The 23,073-nt window shown below is 45.1% G+C and overlaps 1 protein-coding gene across 1 annotated transcript in view; it reads left to right on the top strand.

Moving 5' to 3' along the window:
- The window catches only part of PHLPP1 (PH domain and leucine rich repeat protein phosphatase 1), a 141,184-nt gene extending 129,265 nt beyond the window's left edge, over nucleotides 1-11,919 (top strand). Inside the window, exons 13-17 of the mRNA XM_074576106.1 lie at nucleotides 488-618; nucleotides 4,209-4,313; nucleotides 5,254-5,448; nucleotides 7,667-7,895; nucleotides 9,847-11,919. Coding sequence (XP_074432207.1) covers nucleotides 488-618; nucleotides 4,209-4,313; nucleotides 5,254-5,448; nucleotides 7,667-7,895; nucleotides 9,847-10,968 — 1,782 coding nt within the window. The 3' untranslated portion in view covers nucleotides 10,969-11,919. The remainder of the gene's footprint in view (nucleotides 1-487; nucleotides 619-4,208; nucleotides 4,314-5,253; nucleotides 5,449-7,666; nucleotides 7,896-9,846) is intronic.
- Nucleotides 11,920-23,073: the final 11,154 nt, after the last annotated feature.

Genomic DNA, 23,073 nt, shown 5'->3' with positions numbered 1-23,073 from the left:
CTGCTTATTTTAATATCCCTCAGTAAATACTGAATTCCTGAAAGCCTGCTCGTGCTGGTTTAACTGACTTAGGAGGAGGGACTGCTATGCCAGTGGCTTAGAAGCCTCAACTGTGTTTATCTCCATTTCCTTTATCTATTAAAAGACTGGTTTCGTCAGTAACGTTTTTTCTTAAATACTTGAAAATACACTGACCATCTTTGTGAAAGAGCAGGCAAAACTTACTAGGTTTGTAACTAGATGACACCTGGCCAGAGATGGAAATGAAGGGAACATATTTCTAGGTGTCCCAGACATCTGGTAAGATGGCTAAATGCCATATGAATTTCTTTTGTAAGAACCACTTACTTAAATGAAATGAATGGTCTTAGGTCTCAGTTGCAGCCTTTATTGTTCATGAAACATGCATTACTACGTTTAATCAACGTTTGTATGATCTTGATGACAGCTGAGTTCTCTCCCTTATTTGGCTGCTTTCCTTTTGCAGTGCGTGGACCTAAGCTGCAATGAACTGAGTGAAGTCACATTGCCTGAAAACCTGCCTCCAAAACTGCAAGAGCTGGACCTGACTGGAAATCCCAGATTAGCCTTGGATCACAAAACCCTAGAGCTGCTGAAGTAAGTTACCTTACAGAGCTGGGGAGGGGGCAGAACAGCTCTTGTCACTAGGATGTGACAAAACCACAGTACACAGAAGTGAAAATCTCTTTCAAGGAGTATGGCTCCACTGTCACTGCATCAGAAACTAACAAATTATGTGCATAGTTCAGAAATTGATGCTTCGTTAAAGAGGATAACTTTACCCACGTCAGTTCAGTTGCTTTCAGCTGTAACTCCTGAAGGGGTCTGCTAGTCTGGTATCATCACTATTGGTCCAGTTTGATCTCCATTTTACTTCTGATACTAGATTCAGTCGAAATACTTATTTTATTCCACCATTAAGATGCCAGTAGCTGCTTGCTAACTTTTTTGCTCACATTCATCTGCTTGGGTCTGTCTCAGCCATTATGCTGCTTTTTACCTCTTCATATACTATTTCTTGTTAACCTTCATACCTCCGCTTTTGGTCTAGAAATAAATTTTTTTTTTATTTTTTTTTCATACATAAACCTTTCCTGAAGACTCGCATCTCCCACTCTGCTTGCAGCAAAGCTGGTTCCCTTGCTCTGGGACCCTCTGTTTTCTTCCTGTCTACCTGTTTGTTTCCTGCCCTGGGACTTAAGTGTTATCCTTAACTGAAATTTGCCAAGTGCCTTGTGCCTCCTTCTGCAGTGTGTTGGGAAACTGTTGCATTAAAACATATCATCTGTGGACAGCAGTGCCGCCTTGAGCTTTTCTTAAGTCCTGAAGGGAATTGCACCAGCTCTGAGTTTCCTTCTAAGTCTCTTCGATCTTTAAATATTGAATGATTCCAAGAAGGGTTGATTTACTTTTTAAGGGTTGAGCAGTTGCTTTGTGTTGTTTGCTTTTAAATGGTTAAGATCAGACACTGGAGTAGTAAACCTTATCTGCTGTGCAAGCAAGGGAAACTTACAGTCTGAGTTTGCTTTTAGCTTGAATCAGCAGATTTTATAAAATGTAAATGGAAATTTGAATAATGATGAGTTTTCACAGATAAAAACAAGAGTCCATGTTTTGCAGCAGAGAGTGAAGAAAAGGGGCATTCCTCTGTTTCAAGAGCTGCTTTATTGTATACAGGAAACCTTCTTGAAGAAGCAGTGTGTAATGTTGGTTCATAGGGGGAGAAATAATTTTATGTATTACAAAGCTAATTGAATTGTGTTGAATCTTAAAGTGAAAGATCAGCTTTTCTTGTCTATAACCCAGCAGACAAGATGGGTAAGCCAGTTTCTTGCCACTTTAGTATTTAGGCATTGTGCCCTATAGCAGTATTGTACAAATTTAAGTCCTAAGTAGTAGAAGGGTGGAGTGGCCTGGTTACATGCCATATTTTCACTGGTGTATGTGTTGTCTTTAATTCACAGAAAACTTCTTTCCTTCTTGTGTGTACATTTTGTTTGGTTATTTGTTTGGGGTTTTTTGTTGTTTTTTTGTTGTTTTTTTTTAAATAAATTATTCTTAAGACTTCAAGTCTATTCTTTTTCCTAATATTCATTAGCCACAGTCAGGTGTTTCAGGCCTCCTGAGGGGCTTCTTAGTGTCTGTGCTGATATACTACACTGACTTCTAGGCTGTACTGCTGTAATTGACTGTGAGGGAGGAGGTGCTCCTTTCACTTGGTTTTTCTGGCAGGCACAAAAATACTTGTGCACTTGGTACTTTTTATATCTTCCTTCTGCATGCAAAAGGCAGCTCTCCATCTGTGCCCTGGCAGGATTCAAGCAGGTAGTAGGTTAATATGTGTTCTCAGTGCTGGTGAGAAGAAGAGTCCTGTCATGCATGCTTGCTTTCTGAATATGCATGGAGATCTTAAAAGGAGTCTTGCATGCTTAGGAGGATGTTGCCAAGTGACTTATTGGATGTAGGAATTTTCAGTAGCAATTAAAATGAAAAAAAAGAAAGAGATGCTGCTACTCTGATTTTTAGGAAAGAGCATCTAGTTCTATTGTAGCAGTCATTTTAAATTGGGGGGGAAATAAACCATGCAGTCTGCAATCCTTAGCCCATATTTCCTGCATATGATGTGCTGCTGGTTGTCATTCCTTTTCAGGCATGTGGTCTATTTGTAGTGGTGCCACTGAGGAAGCTGAAAGCAATGCGTTGAGGTAGCTTTTGTCACTACTGCTGGGAAGCCTTGAGACAACTCTGGGTCCTTGACCTACCCAGAAACCAGGGGTCAGTCAACCCAGTTCAAAAAGAAACAAACAGAAAAACTTATTTGATCCAAGTTCCTCTGCCCTGGAGGATAAGTGCCTTCTAATGAGACATCTGCAAAGAAAGTATGTTTGCTTGTGTGTGTAGTGTCTTGCAGGTGCAGACAGAATTCAAATCTCTGCTACTTTAGAAGAGATCCAGGTTTCCAGTTTGATTTGGGGTCAGATAATCTTTTGTAGTGCTCTCGGTACGATGTTTGCCTCCTGTTTGTCACACAGAGGGCTGCAAAACCAAGGGCCTAAAACACCAGTGGTTCAGACATTATTTATGTCATTTGTTTGCTTTTAATCTGACCTCGCTGATGTACATCCTGACTATTAGCGTAAAAAGAAATCGAACTGGATGTGACAGTACTTCAGGTTATTTGAGGAAGGCTGTGCAGCGCTGAAAAGACTTTTCTGTGTGTTCAGGTCAGGTGGGGGTTTGGATAGAGAAAAATGAATGCTCAGAGTGAACAGATCTTTCTGCTTGTGTCCTTTTATGATTCATTTGGTTCATGAAAGGTTCGGGTGCCTTTGAAGTGTCTGCAGCGTGTGGGGAGCTGCTTTCCCTGCCTTTGGAAGGGAGCAGGGGGGAGGTCATCTCTCCCCAGCAAAGCAGGGCTGCAAAGAGAATGGTATAAACAGAAAGGGCTGGGCCCTTTTTAAGTCTTTACTACACTGCGTGAGATATATGAAATTCAGGCTAAAGGCTATGTTGGTAGTAAATTGGAGGGTAGAGGATCAAGGGCCTAAGCAAAAATTGGATGGCACAACTGGGGAAAGCAGAAGGGCTACGCCTGCTGTCAGGACCGCAGGCTGGCTCTTGAAGGTTGGTGCAGGACCAGGATGGAGCGAGTTTCTGTTTTGTGGGCATTTTCATGGAAGGTTGTTAGTATACATTGCTGTTTCTAAAGAATTTCTGTTTTCTTTTTTAGTTCTTTTTTTTTTCCCATGGATCATACAGTGGCTTTCATTTGAGTACAATGAAAAGAATACAGAGACTTGTTACTAAAATGGGTGGGAGAGATGTACAAGTTAAAAAATCACTTCCCTGTACTGGCTTTCATCAAGCTAGTGACAAATTTGCCTTGTATTCTTACTGGGACAGGTTTGAAACAAATAGCTCAGGGGTGAGGGCAGGGAAAGAATAGCCAGCTAAACAAAATAGTGCAGCTGGCACCCTCAGAGAGGCTCAGTTATTTACTGCTTTTTTGTTCTTTGTATACAGACACATAGAAGTAACCACTTTGGATGTCCTGCTTCATGTTCTTCTATTAAATGTATTACTAAGAACTGGGAGGGAAAAAAAAAAGATGTTATCTTCACATTTTAAGCTGCATCATGTCAGGACTTCAATCCATTGCATCTTTCCCCTTTCCTTTCTCCTTGCAGCAATATCCGTTGCTTCAAGATCGACCAGCCCTCAGCCGGTGATGCTTCAGGAGCGCCGGCGGTGTGGAGTCACGGTTACACAGAAGCGTCGGGCGTTAAGAACAAGTACGACCTGGCATGGTTTTTATTATACGTGCATCTTAGCAGAGCGCCTCTGTGCTGATACAAATAAATCCTTTTTTCAGTGAAAGTTTGGGGGTTTTGGGCCTCACAAAGGCAGAGGCCATGCCATGACTCTATATTTGTATACTGGGCCCCTGCCTGCCTCTCCACTTTGGTCTTTGTTAGGGAAGTTGCTAAGATACAAGTGTAACTGACAATTTTGTCTATGCAAGACTCTGGTACTTGCAAAAGATCTGAGCATTTAAAAGCATTTTCCTCTTTGCAAAGCTTCTTTATCTTCAACCAAAGGATGTTTACCAAGCAAATCAGAGATACTAAAGGAAGAGGCAGAATGGCCAAAACGCTGAATATTCATAGTGTGCAGGGCTCCTGTGACTAAGGCAGCACTTGACAAATAATGTACCAAGAGTCTGCTAGTCTCTGTGTTGCTGGCAGTGTGATGAATCTTTCTTTGTCCCTTAAATACCTTTTTAGAAATCTTCTGCTACCTAGGTTTCCGTAGGGAGTGCCAGCAAGCCTTTACTTAATTGATTTAACTCACAACTTGGTCATCGGCATGTTAAATCACAAGGATGGCTTTTGGAGGGGGAAGTGCCGTTTAAACTCATGTTGTTTCACAGATAATTTTCCCCCTATTTCTACAAATAGGGGACTTGTTCACATGCTGAAAAGGAGGAAGAATCTTTAGGGCTTGGCTTCAACTTCCAGTATAGTTTTCTCCACATCTTACCACTATTGATGGGCCTGACTCTTCTCCACACTCTTCTCCACATTCTCAGAAAGCGGTCCTGAAATACCTGTGAACAGAGGTGGTTAAAACTAGCTCTCAGACCAGGCTGTCTCTCTCTGGTCAGAATGACGGAGATGAGAAACTAGTAGTGGGTGGCAACCTTGATGTTCTCCTGTTTTGTTTTTTCACTAGGCTGTGTGTGGCAGCACTTTCAGCCAATAACTTCTGCGACAACCGAGAGGCACTTTATGGTGTTTTTGATGGTGACCGCAACGTGGAAGTGCCGTATCTGCTGCAGTGCACAATGAGCGACATCTTAGCAGAAGAGCTGCAGAAAACAAAAAATGAGGAGGAATACATGATCAACACTTTCATCGTTATGCAGAGGTGAGTATTGGATCTGAAACCCTTTTTTACCTTGTGTATGCTGACTAGGCAGTTTGTTTGCTTTCAGGTCAGACACCTGCTCTTTTCTTGCTTCACAAAAATGCGAGAGGGGGGAAAAAAGCCTTGGTATCTGACTACATTGTTTTCTTTTATTGGTTGTTTTGTGAATATTGCCCTCTGTTCCTTTCAGGTGTGGGGAGAAAAACCCCAACACCTCCCCACCCAAACAAACAAAACCAAAAACCAAACAACAAATCTACCTGCAGTTACTAAATGCTGATGACGAAGTGGTGGGTGGAGGTTTACTCTTTTTTGGTATCTTTTTTTAAGTCTTACAATTCATAGTTGGCTGTAATCAAGTCATTGGTATGAATCTCTTGGTCATCTTTTAAACTTCCTTACTACGACTGGCTGCAAAGCCTGGGCTGATCCTTTCTGTTTCTCTGTACCAATTCAGGTTATTTAAGGCTACGCATATATTTAAAACATGTAGTCTGACTCCTTAGAAGTGTCTATCTCCTGTCATCCCTTCTGCCTTAGAATATTATTTGAGCAGGACTCATCCAAATAGCTTGTGATACGATAGCTGTGAGTGTAATAGTAGCTCTGTGTAGTGGTTTGGAAACCTGCGTGCGTGCTGTTCTTGACAGAAGAAGAAATTGTGCCTGGGGAGACACCGAGTGAAGGAGGACTACGAAGGGAATTGAACAAAGGAGAACGAAGAGGTCAGGGAAACAAAAGAGAAAGCAAATAAGCAGCTTAGAGACTGAGGAAATGGATCAAGTTAAAAGTAGCATTGCTTATTGCTCAATTGCTGCACCTGTGGAAAGGAAAAATACTAATGTTCTGTTTCAGGAAAGATGGGGGCAGTAGGGTGGTATTAAACCTTACAAGAGAGAAAATGCTTCCTTCCCATAATTGCTTATAACTGTGCTTTAGACCAGTAGCTGAGAAGGTGGTTGACGTATACTTAAAACATTCAAAAATAATAACAAATTTGAGTATCGAAAGTACTTATCAAGTGGTTTTGTTTACTACTAATGCAATTCCACAGGAATGTGGCATTCCTACAGAAAGCTGCAGCTTTTTTTTTTTTCTTGTCTCAAGTCAAAATAAGCTAACCAGTTCTTTGGAGAACAAGAAATAGTATTCATTCCAGCAGTGTTTAACCATTCATTGAGGATTATTACAGATGGTATGCAACACTCCTGAAGTGTATTTTTAAAAAAATTAAATTAAAAAAAGCACATTGAAGCTTGGTTACAGATGTAGTTGCGCATTCTTTCACTGGGATTTTAAATCATAAGTTCTTGCCAGCTATACCTAGCCTTAGCATAAAATTTAGTAACCTCTGTAATTAACATGCTAATTACTGTAATTCCTAATTACTATAGGAGAAGGCCCTGATAAACAAGATACTGGGAAGGATGGGATTTTTTTCACAATCTAGTATTGAAGTGAATTTACCTTCTAATGACAGGATTCTGAAAACTTTTTTACTAAAAAGATTTACTTCTGAAAACTGTTTTATCCGCAAATATATTTTTTTTTTCACTATGACTCCTGATAAAACAGCAGGCTTAAATATTTCTAAGAACCTATTTAACAGGCTAGTAACTGACAGGATAAATGAGAAGTGTGCCTTCTTACAGTGGAGTTAACAGCCGCTGTGCTCTTTGGTTATCATTTCATACTTTAAGACCATTATTCTGAAGACATCACAAAACAGTGAACTTCTGCTTTCTGTTTTTGCTCAAAAATAGAGCTTTTACAGTTAGAATTATTGTTTTTATAATAAAACCTGTAGCTTCAGAACCCAAAGAAACCAGCTGGATAATAGGAACCTCTTTTTTGATAGTCCTCAGTACTTCTCTAACCCTCTCTGTTTCCCTCAATCTGACCTTTAAAACAAATGTCTTCAAGGTGTAGAGGGAGAGAGACAACCGTGTGAGTCTTAAAAGTGCAAAGATTTTTTTTTGTTCTAAAATTGAGCAGATTTGAGCGTCTGTATATATGTGTAAATAACACACTGCCTGAGAGTTGCACGTGATTTCTCTAGTGTCGCAGTTTTCAGTGGAGACTCTTGTTTCTGTCCCAGTGATCCAATAGAGTCAATGCCCTGAGTGCTTGTGGTTCCAGAACGGCGGTTGTTTCTGCGTAGTACCCGTAACACTTGTTTTCCAATTAAGGAACAATCATTGTTTTGTTTAAATTCCAGGAAACTTGGAACAGCTGGACAAAAACTTGGAGGCTCTGCTGTCCTTTGCCATATAAAACATGATCCCATGGACCCTGGTGGATGCTTCACGCTAACCTCAGCAAACGTGGGGAAGTGCCAAACTGTTCTCTGCCGGAATGGGAAACCTCTGCCTTTGTCCAGGTGTTACATGATGAGTTGTGAAGAAGAGCTGAAGAGGATTAAGCAGCATAAGGCCATTATCACAGAGGTTAGAGAACGGTTAGGGGCTGTTGCAACTTGCAACTTCCTTGGAGAGTATTTGCACAGCAATGCATGAAATTACATGTCGATATTAGTAACTAAGAGGTAGTATTAATGGTATGGTTCCAGAGTTGCGCTTTTCCTTTCAAGGTGATTCATATATGCAATTAAGTTAGCATGCAATCAAGTTGCTTTTCCATCCCATTGCCATGCTGGATTTTAGTTAGCTTCAGGGAGTGAGCAACTGTGAGCATGTTGCATTGAAACAGGAAAGCAGACATCCTCCTCCTAGTGGGGAGAGGAATTGCAGTGTTGGAGCTGTCTTGAAGAGCCTCTCCAATCGAAAAGGATGAGAGGGCAGAGCACTTGAAGCAGTGCCATCCTTCCCTTAGGAGACTCCTTGCTCCTGGCAGGCTGACTTCCCTGTCTGAGCTCCTGTGTTTCCAGAGTTGCCCTTTGACAGGCGGCTCTTGAAGAGAGCACTTGCCCAAAAGGAAAACCCATCCTGTGGTCAGCTGAACCATGAGAGAGAAAAGTATTTGTTCCCTTCTTACAAGCTTGAAGCCACTGCTGTCAGTTTTGCTTTGCCTTGTGGAACGCATACATGGGAACAGATAAATACTGAATCCTTCTGATGGTGGAGGAAAGGGCAGAAAACTCACTGCTGTATGCTCATGAGCATGTGTGTGTAGGGGGGGTGGGGTGTGTGGAATAAGTCGTGTGCCTATTGATCTTGTCAGGGAAAGGTGACAACTGGGATCTCAAACGTGACAAGTTGGAAGGGAGTCACTCCAACATAGTGTGCAGCACTGAGGCGCGCTCGTTATGTTGTTCCATAGAGGAAAAGGGAGATTTCTGCGATGAATCTTAAAAGATGACTCACTGATTTCACGCATGTTGATGGCTTATCACTGCTGTCAGCCTTCTAATGGGGAAGTTAACAAGCCGACAAGGGTTTTTTTTTTCTTCTCAGTGGTTTTAAAGGGGAAGCTCTTTTTAGTCTTGGTTCACTTTTCTGTGGTTATCGGCTTTATAATAACCACTGCAGTCATCAGCTGGACCAAATGAGTGTGAATCCTCACCTTTGTTGTTCTTCTCGAACGCACAATCAGCAGGGTGCAGCTATCCCCAGCAGGCTGACAGATAGCCAGAGTTGCTGTTTCAGACATTTGCTCTGCTTATTCTGGCAGCTTGGATTCTAACCAGGACAGGATCCTGGGATTTGGACGTGACTGGGATTTACTTCTCAAATACGTCCATTTTTACTGTAATTTTTCCCTTCATATATTACTCCTCCTCCCCTTGGAAATGTCATATCTAAGTGGAAACGTAGTAAGTAATTGGGGCATGTAAAACATTTCACTACAACTCAGCTGACTGAGAAATGCAGACTTGCTCTCTGCTGCATTTGACTTGCATGCTTCATTTAAAGTCTTTTTCTTTTTTTTTAAATGAACTTTTGTTTCCAAAATGATGAGCCAAGATGAAATGTACAATTGTTACAGCTGCAAGAGAAGAGTCATAACTGAATGACCTGCCCCTGTATCAAATGGAGCTGTGTGTGGCTTTGCCCTGTATACAGCCAGATAGCGTGGGTGGAGGAGGGATAAGTCTGACTCACTGGTAAAACATTAGTCCAGTTGGCTCTCGCAGCTGCAGGAGCAGAATAGATGGCTCTTTGTTGCAGACTTCTGCTTTGTTGGTCTGTGCATAGGTGATGCTGATGACAAATCAGTAGGGTGTAGGAGGCACAGCGCGGGATGGCAAACCAGCCATTGCTGTGCTCTAATCCCAGCTCTGTCACGTCCTTGCAAGTCACTTTGCTTTTCTGTCTTTTTGTCTGTAAATGGCGGTGTTGGGGGTACTGCAAAACCAGCCATCAGTAAAATGCAAGGAGATGCAGGTGCTGTGTGTCGTTGTCTGCTTTGTTTCCAGTTTCCTCTCCTCTCTAATTTCAGGATGGCAAAGTGAATGGCGTGACAGATTCAACAAGAATCTTGGGGTACACCTTTCTTCACCCAAGTGTGGTGCCGCGTCCTCACGTCCAGTCCATCACCCTAACTCCACAAGATGAGTTCTTCATTCTGGGGAGCAAGGGGCTGTGGGACAGCCTCTCGATGGATGAAGCAGTGGAAGCAGTCAGAAATGTGCCTGATGCACTGGCAGCCGCGAAGAAGCTTTGCACTTTGGCCCAGAGCTACGGCTGCAACGACAGTATCAGCGCTGTCGTGGTTCAGCTCAACGTCACAGAGGACAGCTTCTGCTGCTGTGAACTTAATGGGGTCCCACCCCCCAGCCCAGGCATTTTCCCCCAGTCTGTCAATGTGGTCATCAAGGACAGGCCAACAGATGCGCTTGGGATGCCGTCTTCGAGCAGCGGCATGGCTTCGGAGATCAGCAGCGAGATCTCCACCTCCGAAATGAGCAGTGAGGTGGGGTCCACAGCCTCCGACGAGCCTCCCCAGGTAGCCATGAACGAGAACAGCCCGGCCTACCCGGGGGAGCAGCGCTGCATGCTGCACCCCGTCTGCCTGTCCAGTTCTTTCCAGCGGCAACTCTCCAGCGCCACCTTCTCCAGCGCCTTCTCCGACAACGGCCTTGACAGCGATGATGAGGAGCCGATTGAGGGGGTGTTCACCAACGGCAGCCGCGTGGAAGTGGAAGTGGACATCCACTGCAGCCGAGCGAAGGAGAAGCAGCTTCTCCAAGTGCCGGTGGAAGCCAGCGACGAAGGTATCGTCATCAGTGCCAATGAAGACGAGCCTGGCCTTCCCAGGAAAGCTGAATATTCTGCCACGGGCACAATAGGGCGCCGGCGGGGCAACGGTTCTGTGGCTCCACAAGAGAGGAGCCATAACTTAATTGAAGTTGCAACGGATGCGCCGCTCAGAAAAACAGGGGGCTACTTTGCTGCTCCAGCACAGCCTGATCCTGACGACCAGTTCATCATCCCACCAGAGCTTGAAGAAGAAGTCAAGGAGATTATGAAGCAGCACCAGGAACAGCAGCAGCAGCAGCAACAGCAGCAGCGGCAGTGTCCGACGGACCACCTGGCAGACTATTACGATACACCACTATGACCCACTCTATTTACTGCTCAGAAATAAACTAACAAACAAGGAGACTTGAGTGTGGGACCCAGTGGGCTCGCATTACAGCAGGGGTTTTCCTTATCCTTTTCCTTTGTATACTTCCTTTTCCTTATCCTGCCACTACAGATAACTGCAGCTTTTCAGTTTGTTAGGTTTAATATTCACTGACTTTCTTCTAGAGACGCTTGACCGGTAAAGTTTAAAATAGTTAACCTTCCCTTAACATATCACGTGTAAAAACAAAAAACAAAAAATAATAAAAAAAATAATAAAAAGGTTTAATATATTGCTGGGAAACAGATGATGATGTAATATTTTTTAAAATGGCTTGTTTGTTTTGTTTGAAAAGCAGGGCAGTAGCCAGTGCTAAATGATTTAAGTAATATTGTAATACTGTATTTCTTTGAGAGAAAAGGCTTTTTTTGGTCTTGAAAATGATAGACATTTGTAGAATATGGAGACTAACTCCTAGGAGTTGCTTTACTCTTTCAGGTGACTTAAGTCACTGAGATTCACTAATTTTCTCTGAGAGAACAGCTGATTGGGAAATTCCTGTAAATAGCTCAGTGTTGTATAGTGATGCTTCCATGTTTTGTAGCCTTGGCATTAAGGACACAACCTTCAAAACTGACCTTTTTTCTTAAGCGACTCTTTGGGCCATGGTCATTGAACGTAACGGACTGCGTGGCTGTGTACAAGTTAGCTAGAGCCGAGATGGTGTAGACCATTTAAAGAAACCCACTTTTTTCCTCTGGTCTCTTTCTTTCCTTACTTTTGCAGACACGTTTTGTTTGTGTTCCTTACTGCTGCCACAACCAGCATGATTGTATAGAGCTCATTTGCTGTAGAACATTTACATACCAAGAGTTATATTAAAGCCGAATGCACAAATGAACATGTCATAATTTTTGTTATAATAAATATGAAATTTACACCTGATGTCTGCTTTTATGTCTGAGTAGCTGAGCAGCAGCTTTCAAACAGCAGCTTGCTGTGCTTCATCAGCCTCTGCTCACTTGGAACCAAGAAGCGTTGAAACTTTTTCGGCTCGATCGCATTTTTACACTAACTGCGGAAGCTCACGTGTACTTTTTGAATTTAAAGGCCATGCAAAATGGCCTTTAAAAGATACAAAACAACTCTCTGAGGAATTGACCTGTTTCTTTCTTTCTTTCTCAGTACTAATTCAGCGCTATTGATTTGCCCTTTGCCACAGTATTGACCATGCCAGAAGACCGAAGAGGAGCGGTGGTGTGGCTCTATCCCACTGGGTCCGAGTAACTGAAGATAGAAACGATGAAGGGATAATGCGGGCTAAGAAAAGGGAGAAAGAAACCATTGGATACGGAGAGAAGAGGGAGAAAGTAAGGAGAAGGTGGAAAAGTGAACTCAAAGCTACCTACGTAAATTCAGATTTGCTTGAATGTGTTGAATGAACATGAGTTCAATGGCAGTTTGACTTCGGCATTTTTTTTGTGATTCCTGTGGGAAAGGAGCAACACCCTTTTTGCCTCCAACCAGCTGCTCCAGTTTACGTGTCACTCTTTAAAAAGTTGAATTAGTGCGTGATCATGACAGTGTCTTGCTCCTGCTTGACATTTGGTCTGTGTTTTGGGAGAGGACTGTGGTAACAGGCTGTTGTCCTATTCTGTTCTATGGTGAAACAGCTGAGTTAGGACAGGATTGTGTTAACAGGAGATTTTGAGTTTCTTTCCCTTAAATAATAACAGTAACAGCAGAGGAGCAACCATGAAGATACCTGGTTTGGTAGATGTTTATAGCGCTGTCTACTGTAGATCTAGAAGATTGTACTTTATTGTAATTTGAGCTTCAAAATATCTCTTTCTTAAAGAAAACTGATTAAATAATGTATTTTAAAAAAAAGCTTATGGTTTATTGGCTAGTAACTCTCAGATGTTCTTTGGTGTAAACAGTTTGTTTATTTCAAATTTTGTCGAATGATTCATTTTTGTTGCTCTCCTTGGAACGTGCTGTCTTTTTTTTTTTTTTCTTCTGTTTGGAAGTTGCTTGAGACTGAAGGTGATAGCTAGCAGGGACACCCCCGTGGCCTAGGCAGGTGCTTACCATCTGTGGTCTCTGTTCATGATAAGGTGCCTCTGGTGTGCTGCACACGTGGCACTCTGGAGAGGGGAGCAGAGGTCAGAGTAGGGGTGGAAGGGGAAACATTTCATGCGAGTTAAAGTTTGGCCCAGTGCTGAGAATGGACGCTCCCTGCTGTCCCCTTTTTTCATGTGGAGTATATGCACGTGGGCTACATAACGACTTTCCCTTCCTTTCATTTGAAGGACAGACTTCAAGAACTTGCCAGCCCCTGTGGCATGAGCCCGTTATGGGCAACAATGCAGGTTCTCTCCTTATGCCCGTACTTTGAAACATGGATGGTCAAAACTGACAACCCACCAAAGGCTGCCGCTTTCAGCACGGTACCTTCCGTAAAGTTAGCGACGGCATTCTGGAGTCAGGGCTGCTGTAGCATCCAAGTGAGAGGATTTTGGCTGAGGAATTGTACTTGTTTCTGGTCTGCCTGAAGAAGGCGTTTGCGTTCCTAGCCTGTCGTAACAAGTCATGATGTGCAGGACTGATGCATTCATAGGGACTTCATCCCTCTGCTGGGCTTTCCGTAACTTGCTGGACTAGATCAGTAGGTTGGATGGCTGGGAGCATCTTTGGAAAGTTTAGCATTTATTTTTAAACGAGGGCAAAGGGTATTTTGTTCTGGCTTTAAACTGGGACTTGGAAAACAAGGTATGGTTTTTGCAACTCGTGACCTTTCTGGACGTTGTTCCCCTCTTTCACAAAAGGGGGTTAGTATGTTCTTACCTCGGGAGGACTGAAGCTGCAGTCATCGATTTCATATAGGGGTGTTACTGTTGTACATGATTTTATGACTAAGTGCCCGGTATATTCTACACAATTTTGACCTACGGGGAACTATCTGTCTTGAACGGAGAAGTGGATTTGTTTCCAGAACTTGACAGCTGTAGCGGGGGCAAAGGCTGGGGGCTAAAAAGAAAGGGAGGCTTTCATCTGGGGAAAATGTAGGGCCGTGTTACCTTTATAATCAAACCTTTCATGTCCTTTGAAACTGGCCAATAGCAGTTTCTGAGACAAGCAGAAATGCATGAACAGGAGGAGGTAGATGGCTGCTGGCAGAAAAATGAGCATATTTGCATTATTTCCTGGAAGGTAACTTGAAATAGGAAGCTATGGTGGTATTGAGAAGTAACTCAGTTGCTCACGTGCTGGTATATGCGAGCCTTTTTTCTGTGGCATAAAAGCTCTTTTCTTGCTTTCTGCCGTAGTGCTCTAACATAACGCGTTGTGCTGTGCACGAACAGCCCGTTGGTGTTCTGCTTGTGCACTTGGCGGGTGGCACCACCATCTTCTCGTTGGTAACCTGTGCTGTGGTGGTGGCAGGTTTACTTGCCTCCGGCTTACTGCTCTTGGAGTGAGCCGACTATGTCCGTGCGGGTTGTCTCCCTCACTCCTAGGAGAATGTTGTGCTGCGACTGTAGCACCCCCTGTGTTACACTTCACACAGTCTCTTTGTAGTGATCTCAGCCAGATCACTAGCCATCGTGCTTACAACTCACACGTGTAATTTTCTAGCAAATTTTATGTATTTATTTTTTTAAGCATAACTTTGCCACTTCAGAAGCACATTTGGGTGGGGGTGGGTGTTAATGAAGTGTCACGCACGCCTTTGGAGGCAATTTCTGCATCTCTGCCCTTGTCATGGATGATGCCTTTTGGGTTCAACCTTGCAGCTGGAGGCTTGCAAATGTTCACTTGAGTGAGTTTGTCGGGATAACCGAGGGAACAGTTTATGGATGTGGGGTGCAGAAGGGCGTGAATTGCCGCCAGCGGAGCAGTAGGTTTCAAAGGAGTAGAGAGAACAGTAGCTTTAGCCCAGTCAGCCTCATTTCCCTGGACGCTGCCCGCCGTCCATGAAGAGATGAGCTTTTCTAAGGGAAGAGGGGCCTCAAGTCATAAACTGAGCAGTTCTCAGCAGTGCTCTGGGGTCAGGTCCCGCGGAGCTTTGGCTGCAGGGGGAGCTGCGTGGCCAGGAGTTGGTAATAAATAAATAAATAAATCTTTCGGGCTCAGCTGGAACCAGGACATCTTGGTGTCTGCTGAATGACTCTACGTTTACTTTTTTCTGTTAACCTGCTTTACTGTCCTGCTTTGTTAATTCAATTGACTTGCTTCAGGGCCAACTTATTGCACTCCTGTTGGATTAATTGATTTGTTTCTTACTGATTTAATTGTTACCTGCATGCTCGCACTGCTTGCAGTGAAGGTTTCATGGAGTGCTGCATGAACCAGTGTGTTCCTCCTGATTGCCTGCATTTTGGTGAGGGGGTACGATGCATCCGACGCTGATGGTGTAAGTGTTCAAATGCCAAACCTTAACAAGACTGCCGCTTCTATAGAAAAACTAAAAGTTAAAATTCATCTGCTGCCTGGGAACAAGTAAAACCCTTTGCAGCCATTTCAATCAAAAGGTGAGGGTGGAAAAACCTTAAATATTTCATGGATTCACAGCAGCCCCAGGTCAGAATCAGTATACAATTTATCTAGGACATCAGTGGGGGAAAACGTTCCTTGTTTGCTCCAAGTCCCTGGTTTAAATGATTGGTCCCTTCTTTCCCCCAGACTTTATTTACATTTCCACTCCTGTTGAGTTCAACAGTTATCCCTTAGATCATCCTTTCTTAGGCTGGGAAGTTGGGATTCACCTGCGGTTGACTTTGGATATCTTGTCCTACCTTTTATCTCCTGCGATGAGCTAAGCTTTGCCCTCTGGGTTATGGCTGAGGCAGGATCTGAGCCGGGCAGACGCTATCTCATCGTTTTTTCCATATTTTCATAATATTGTAAGCTGAAAGGAGATGCTCTATCTGCAAGAGCTCGTCAGGAGCATGACGGCACTGCAGTGTCTAATAACTGCGACGTGACAGAGACCTGGGACAGGCCGGGCTGGGCGGCTCCCTGGCAGGGAGACCCAGGAGTAGAGGAGCCCTGGAGGCTTCCTGCTGCAGGAGAGCCGGAGAGCCTGGTTTCCTGCACCTCAGCCTTGGGGGAGAGGACAAAGTCGGCAGTACCGAGGTTGGGAGGTAGTGCCTGCTGGTGGACAAGGTTTAGCTGTCTCTCACTGCCCCGTCCCCCATTAGGGTCTCCATTCCAGTGTCCTGCTGCTTGTCACAGCCCCTGGCGCCCGTTCCATGTTTTCATCTGAGCTCATTCTTCTGTGTCACTCGTCAAAACTTCGGCAAACAATCAAAAAAGGGGTCTTTTACCAGTGGTTCTGTGGAAGTGCCTTTGGAGACCTGTGTTTAGGGTATGTAGGTGACTCAGGGGTCCCAGGGACCAGCAGTGGCCAGGGATGGGGCTGAGAGGCCTTTGGGAGCCCCCGGTGGGAGCCTGGGCACTAGACGATGCTCTGAGCACAGCAGGTTCTTCTCCTCCCTGTCAGATTAAGCACAGCTGCACTGAGAGAAATACGTGTATTTTAACAGTAAAGTTGTCAGTATTGACTCACAGAACAGATGGAATTGTTTCGCTAATTAAATGCATGCTGTTGAATGCTTTAACGAAAATTGGGATGCAGAACTACGAAGGAAGGCTTGTGTAGCAGAAGTACGTTAGTGACTGGTGAGTAAGATGCTTTTTGATTGTAATCCCTCCCAAGGAGAGAGACACCAGCATTTTGTAAAAAAAAATAAATAATTTTAAAATCTTGCAGTAGGTGCACTTGCAGTTAGTACTGATTTTGGTCCTGAAAACAGAACATAGAAATGGAATTATAGAATATATAGTGACGTACTGTGCATAGAATAGCAAAATACTCTCTGCTCAACTATTTAAAAATGGGTGGCAAGGGAGAGCAAAATCTGCTGTGTCTCTTCGAAGGTGAAGACCACGCGTGTGGTCCCGTGGCCAAAGCTGTCCTCCTGAAAGTGGCAAAACTCCTCAAAAGCAGGTTTTGTGAGCCCCGTTGACACATCACCTGCGGTAGGATCCTTTAACGAGGGTTAAAGACATTACCCTGTTCTGTCATTTCTGTTGGGCAAAATTTGGCCACAGGGCTATTCAGAGTCAACTCAGGCACCAGCGACACCTTTCCCCAGCGTTCTTGGAGTGCGCTGAAATGACGGATCAGGTGAGAAGGTGGAAAAATGAGCCTGAGGTCCACCCCGGCCCCTCTTCAGAAGTGGGGATGTGTGGGGAGGGGATCTGTAGCAAGTGACCTTCCCCTCTCCTAGTGATCTGTGGCTTGCACTTGTTTGAACCAGAAGCAGTCTCCATGTGAGGAAGAGAAGAAATGTTTTCCAGGCCTTTTCTTTTTTTTTTTTTTCTGATTAGGAACTGAGCCTTTGTATTTGGGGTAGAAAAAGGCGTATTACCGTTGTCCCTGTTAATTGAAAACTGCAAGGGCTCCCCCTCGTGTTACCGCGGGACAGGACCAGAATTGCTGCATCTTCATCCTTGGATGGTGCCAGTGAAACGACCGCATCTCACACCACCGTGTGAAGTCACGAGGGGACCCCAGTGGTGGGGAGAAGCCTTCCTCCGGCTCAGCGAAGGGCAGCAGGGCAGCGACATTGCCGGAGCAGGTGGCTGCTTCGTACAGTCCAAGGACTCTGGTGCGCACTGAAGCCTCCCGAGCTTTCGAAGCGATGGCTGCAAGTGTAAAACAAGGGTGCGAGTGCTGAGGGAGCCAGGGAAGCCAGACCTGCTGCTGCTCAGTCGAGCATCTGCAGTGCTGCCGGGTAAGAAGCTGGTCTATGCGAGCTCCTCCAGTAGTCCTGGAGATCTTGATCAGAGCGTGCCTTATTTATTTGGCCCAATGTATTGCCTAATCTTCACCATCAGAGCTGATCCACAACAGGCTAAAAATCTGACTCTCCTTTAAGTTGCTCAGGGACATAGTGCCATCTTATTGGGGAATTATTTTTGCAACCTGAAGGAAGGAAAACACCTTTTTTACTGTTTGGTACTTTTTACCGCCATGGTGACTAGGGAATGCTAGCTAACCTCCACTTAGAAAGTCTTAAACTCATTCATTTTCTGTCTCCAGCTCTTTCAGTGTCCCACAGCTTCCATCGTTCAGTACTATGAATCCTGCCCTGAAATGCTGAATATTTGGAAATCGCTGTGATGGGTCCTTCACGCTTGCAGACAGGGGCTGCCGTGGTGTGGGTGTGCAGATGATAGTACAAAGCCATGCTTAAACCTATAAATCTGGGTATGGTGGGACGCTTATGAGTAATGTATATGTAATGCACAGAGTGTCTCCACAGCTGATGAAATTCCAATCTTCACAAAGCATCTGGGTGAATTCAAGGCTCCTTTATTCCTCCTGCACTTCCATTATCCGTATTTATCTTGGAAGTCAGTATGGGATAGCAAAAATTCAAGGTTTTGATGTACTTATAAATGCCTAAACACCTCCTTTAAACAATTTCTCTAGTAGTATTGAAAGTAACATATCCAAACCATAACTGTATTTTCTAAAGCCTGCTTAAAACATACGGTCCTTACCTGTGTGCATCTCTCACAAACTTTTCTACGCCCTTCTGAAAAACTAATTACCTGTAAAACGCATGCTTGCTTTTGCCTCACGTGAGCTCTTCAACATGGCCGGAGAGTTTCGGGAAGTCCAGTAGCAGGTGCAGGCCTGGGTGCGAACGGCATGGCTGGAAATCAATAGACCATTTGTAGTAATGAAGGGCATCCTCTGACTTGCCCAATTTGCGCTGTCACACGCCAAAACCAATTACATCAAACGCCCTGACAACCCGCGGACCTTGCAAGGAGTCTCATGTTTTATTTACGACGGGCGACGGTGAGCATCTGTGACACTTTCTGTGCTGTGCTGGCATTAAAGCTGCCGCAATACGCTGAGCGCCGCCTTTTCTGCGAGATGGATGTTGTGAGAGAGACGAGTAACGATGAATGTCACAGCTGTCATATGCAATGCGGTCATCGTCCCCTTCAATAATTTGCCTGAGTCTTGAAAAAGAAAAGGAAACGTGCAAGTTCTGCAAATGTAATTGAGGGATCGCAGTTACCAATGGTCTGTTGTGTATCTGTAGCTTTACTTAACTTACGGTGAATGTAAGCGGTGGTGGAAAATTACTAGAAGAGTAACTTTAATGAAGATAAATCTGCACTGGGAATAAAATACATGGATTACGAAAGAACAATTTCCATTCAGACTGTTCTTTGGTGCTCTAATCCTTGTACGTATTCTCATCACTTTAAAGCAGTTTCTCACGTAAACTGAGATCCTGGCTTTTCTTAACGCTAAGCCTTGAATTCAGTTGCTGCTGTTGCACAAGCGGTTTGTGCCCCCAGTTGTTTCTCCACATCGGATACTCTCGGAAGAACAGTTGGAAAAGCTCGAATCACAGTAAAATTTAATATATTCTGGGAATGTTGTTTTGAACACATGAAGAAAATGAGCAACCTTGCTGTTCATGCTTACTTGAATATTTCCTTTGTGTGGATGGCTACAAAGGTCCCTCCTCCTTACAGCTGGCCAGCAGCAGGAGGGCAGTGCCCTAACACGTGCAGATCTTCCAGCAGTGCTGGATTTACAGTTCCAGATGACATAACCTTTACATTTAGCAAATAATTCAGTTAAGCCTATTTGGTGGAATAAATATCCTCTCTCCTCTCTGGCCTCACTCCCCCCCTCCCCCCAGTTTTGCTTTTTATGTTGAAACAAGATACCTGTGTCTTCAGATCCCGGTTTGCTCTGTTCTGGACACGATTTCCCCCAGACTGAACTTCTTCTATGAACTATTGTTTGGATAAAAGAGACGTTCAGGAAAACGAGGTGCTCAAAGATACACTGTCCGCCACGATGAAAATTTCATGGCAGGTTACTCCATGGTGAGATGCAGCATCAGTGGTGGTGGGGTTTCTCCCCCCCCCTTTTTTTTTTTAATAATATAGTAATCCTAAGTATCTTCTGCCCTTTGTTTCCCCCTCACAATTAGGACATGGAGAGACGTTTTGTCAAAGAGAGAATGTTTTTCTCCGAGGCTCTTCTGTGGGGAGGGGGTCCCTCTGCGGATGGCTAATGGCCAGCGAGCTCTGCTGGGGTTTTTGCTCTCAGACTGAGTAACGCGGGTTGCTCCTGTGTTGAAGGAGGCAGGTGCAAATTGATGATTCAGATCCAAAGGGGCTGGCTGAGTGTTTTGCAGGTAACTCTGAGATAAATGAGTCACTCAACTCACCCCAGCACCTCGCACTGGTGACCCATCATCTGCACTGGGGCTTTTTCCTGTCGGGCAGCTCCACATCACCCTGCAGGTTCCTTAGCATCTCCAGGGAATGGGATGGTGGCCATTTTGTTCCTCTTTTTGAAAGTTCAGAATAAGCTTGGTGTGCCAAGAGGCTTCCTACTGCACCAGTGGTGGGGCCACCAAGGCTTTTTGGTTGAGAGAGGCCATGCTGTCTACCCACAAGACAACCTCTCAGGAAAGCAGTATCTGAAGCGGGCTTACAAGGGGACACACCTCTCCAGTACCTGAAGGGGGCCTACAGGAAAGCTGGGGAGGGGCTGTTTGCAAGGGCATGTAGCGACAGGATGAGGGGCAGTGGTTTTAAACTAGAGCAGGGTAGGTTTAGATTAGACATTAGGATGCAGTTCTTTACAATGAGGGTGGTGAGACACTGGAACAGGTTGCCCAGAGAGGTGGTGGAGGCCCCATCCCTGGAGACATTCAAGGCCAGGCTTGATGAGGCTCTGAGCAACCTGATCTAGTTAAAGATGTCCCTGCTTACTGCAGGGGGGTTGGACTAGATGACCTTTAAACGTCCCTTCCAACCCAACACATTCTATGATTCTATGACAGCACAGATTTGGCCTTTGCTATCACTGTTTGCCTTGCAGCAGGTGATAAGCTGACGGTGGTGACAGCGGGCAAGCTGGATACACCCTGAGGCTCCCTCTCACCAAAGAGGGACTGAGGGTGATGACTGTGTGCCATCCTTCAGTTGCAGGTGAAACTGGGCTGCGAGGGGCTGCTGCGAAACAGCAAGGAGAAACCGGTGAGTTTATCATCTTCACTGCTGACCCTGCAGGTTGCAGGCAGGAGGTGTGTGCATGCCGCATGGGGCGGGCAGCAGGCAATGGCTGAAAGAAATGGTAGGTCTGACAGAAGCCACTTGCCCTGCCTTTGTTTACTGGCCCAAATGCGGATTATTGTCCCATACTAACTGTTAGTCCCTGCGCAGGGGTAGCGGTGGAGCACAGCCATCTGCAGCAGAAGGTGGGAAGGCTAATCTGCCCCGGAGGGTGGGACCACCTGCAGTGGCAGCTGGGGACGACAGCCCGTTGCAGCCTTAGTCATCTGTGCGTGTCAGGAAATCTCTGCTCCTGTATCACACCTTCCCAGCTTGCACAGCAAAGATTTTCAAGTCAGCTCCCGACAGGGAGGAGGGTCATTTGGATGGCTCTGATGGTATATGGCTTGCCCTTCACCCCCAGGGGAGGGAAAGCTGCTTCTTCCCTGCCCTAGTCCTCTGAGGAGTATTTCTGGGATTTTTCCCCTCTCCTCTCCTACTCTTCCCTCCATGAAGGTGAGTGGAGGAAAACAGCACTGATGTTTATTTCCTCTTTGCGATTATTTCTAAGTGATCTTTCTTCATGGTGGTAGGGAAGGAAAAAAATTTGAGGCACAAAGCTTTGAAGAAGCTGGCAGTCACCGGGCTTTGGTTTTCTTTGTGGTCCCTCTGCTTGCAGTGCTTCAGGACCTTGGCAAGCTTGTGGATGACGCCAAGCTGAGTGAGGCAGTTGTTATGCTTGAGGGAAGGGATGCCATCCAGAGGAACCTGTCAGGATCACGAGGCTTGAGGAGTGGGCCAATGTGAACCTCACAGAGTTCCAACAAGGCCAAGTGCAGGGTGCTGCACCTGGGTCTGGGCAACCCCTGGTATCAATACAGGCTGAGGGCAGAAGGGATTGAGAGCAGCCCTGCAGAGAAGGACTTGGGGGTACCGGTGGATGACAAGCTGGACATGAGCCGGCAATGTGCACTCACAGCCCAGAAAGCCACCCGCATCCTGGGCTGCATCAAAAGAAGCACAGCCAGCAGGTCGAGGAAGGTGGTTGTCCCCTTTTACTCCACTCTTGGGAGACCCCACCTGGCGTACTGCCTCCAGCTCTGGAGCCCTCAGCACAGGAAAGACCTGGACCTGTTTGGAGCAGGTCCAGAGGAAGGCCACAAAGATGATCCGAGGGCTGGAGCACCTCTCCTATGAGAACAGGCTGAGAGAGTTGGGGTTGTTCAGCCTGGAGAAGAGAAGGCTCCAGGGAGACCTTATTGTGGCCTTGCAATATATAAAGAGGGCTGATAAGAAATATGGTGAGACTTCTTACCAGAGCCTGTAGTGACAGGACATGGGGTTTTAAACTAAAAGAGGGTAGATTTAGATTAGATACATGGAATAAACTTGAGTCTGAGTTTAGAAACACAAGGGGATGGTGAGTGCAGCTGGACTGAGGAGCTGAAAGTGACTGGGACCAACTGGATGCTCGGGGCAGTGAGGTGGGTGCCAGGAGTCCCCAGCCGAGCACCTGTAACTCGCAGCCACTTCTTGACTCTCCCCACAAAACACGTAACATTGCTCCTGGGAAAGGAACCCAAAATGGATTGACTGTGGGGAACCTAAGTGTCCGAGGGAGGAACACTATGGCAATAGTCCACAGGGAAACTCTGCATACCTTTTCCTAAAGACTGAATCATCTTGCGAGACCTGAGGCCTTTACCACACACAGAAGGAAAAAAGAGGGAGAGTCGATGCTTACAGAGGACTGTTGCTATTGCACAGTGATGGCAGGCAAGCATTGGAAAATGAACAGGGCAGAGCAAGAAGCCCTGAGATTAAAATTCCTATTCCACACATATTTACGGACTGAATTAAGAGTCATACATCCTTATCTGCAGCCTTTCCTTCTGCAAATCTTTCAAATGCGTCACCTCAAGGTGCTGCCTTTTGTTGTTTGTATAAATTAATAACGGTGTGTCATCATGTAACTAACCCTGCATTCAAAAT

This window comes from Larus michahellis, chromosome 2 (assembly GCF_964199755.1).
Source record: "Larus michahellis chromosome 2, bLarMic1.1, whole genome shotgun sequence".
NCBI classification, from domain to species: domain Eukaryota; kingdom Metazoa; phylum Chordata; class Aves; order Charadriiformes; family Laridae; genus Larus; species Larus michahellis.
Note: the sequence above shows the minus strand (reverse complement) of the source record. Positions and strands in the feature narration are given on the sequence as shown.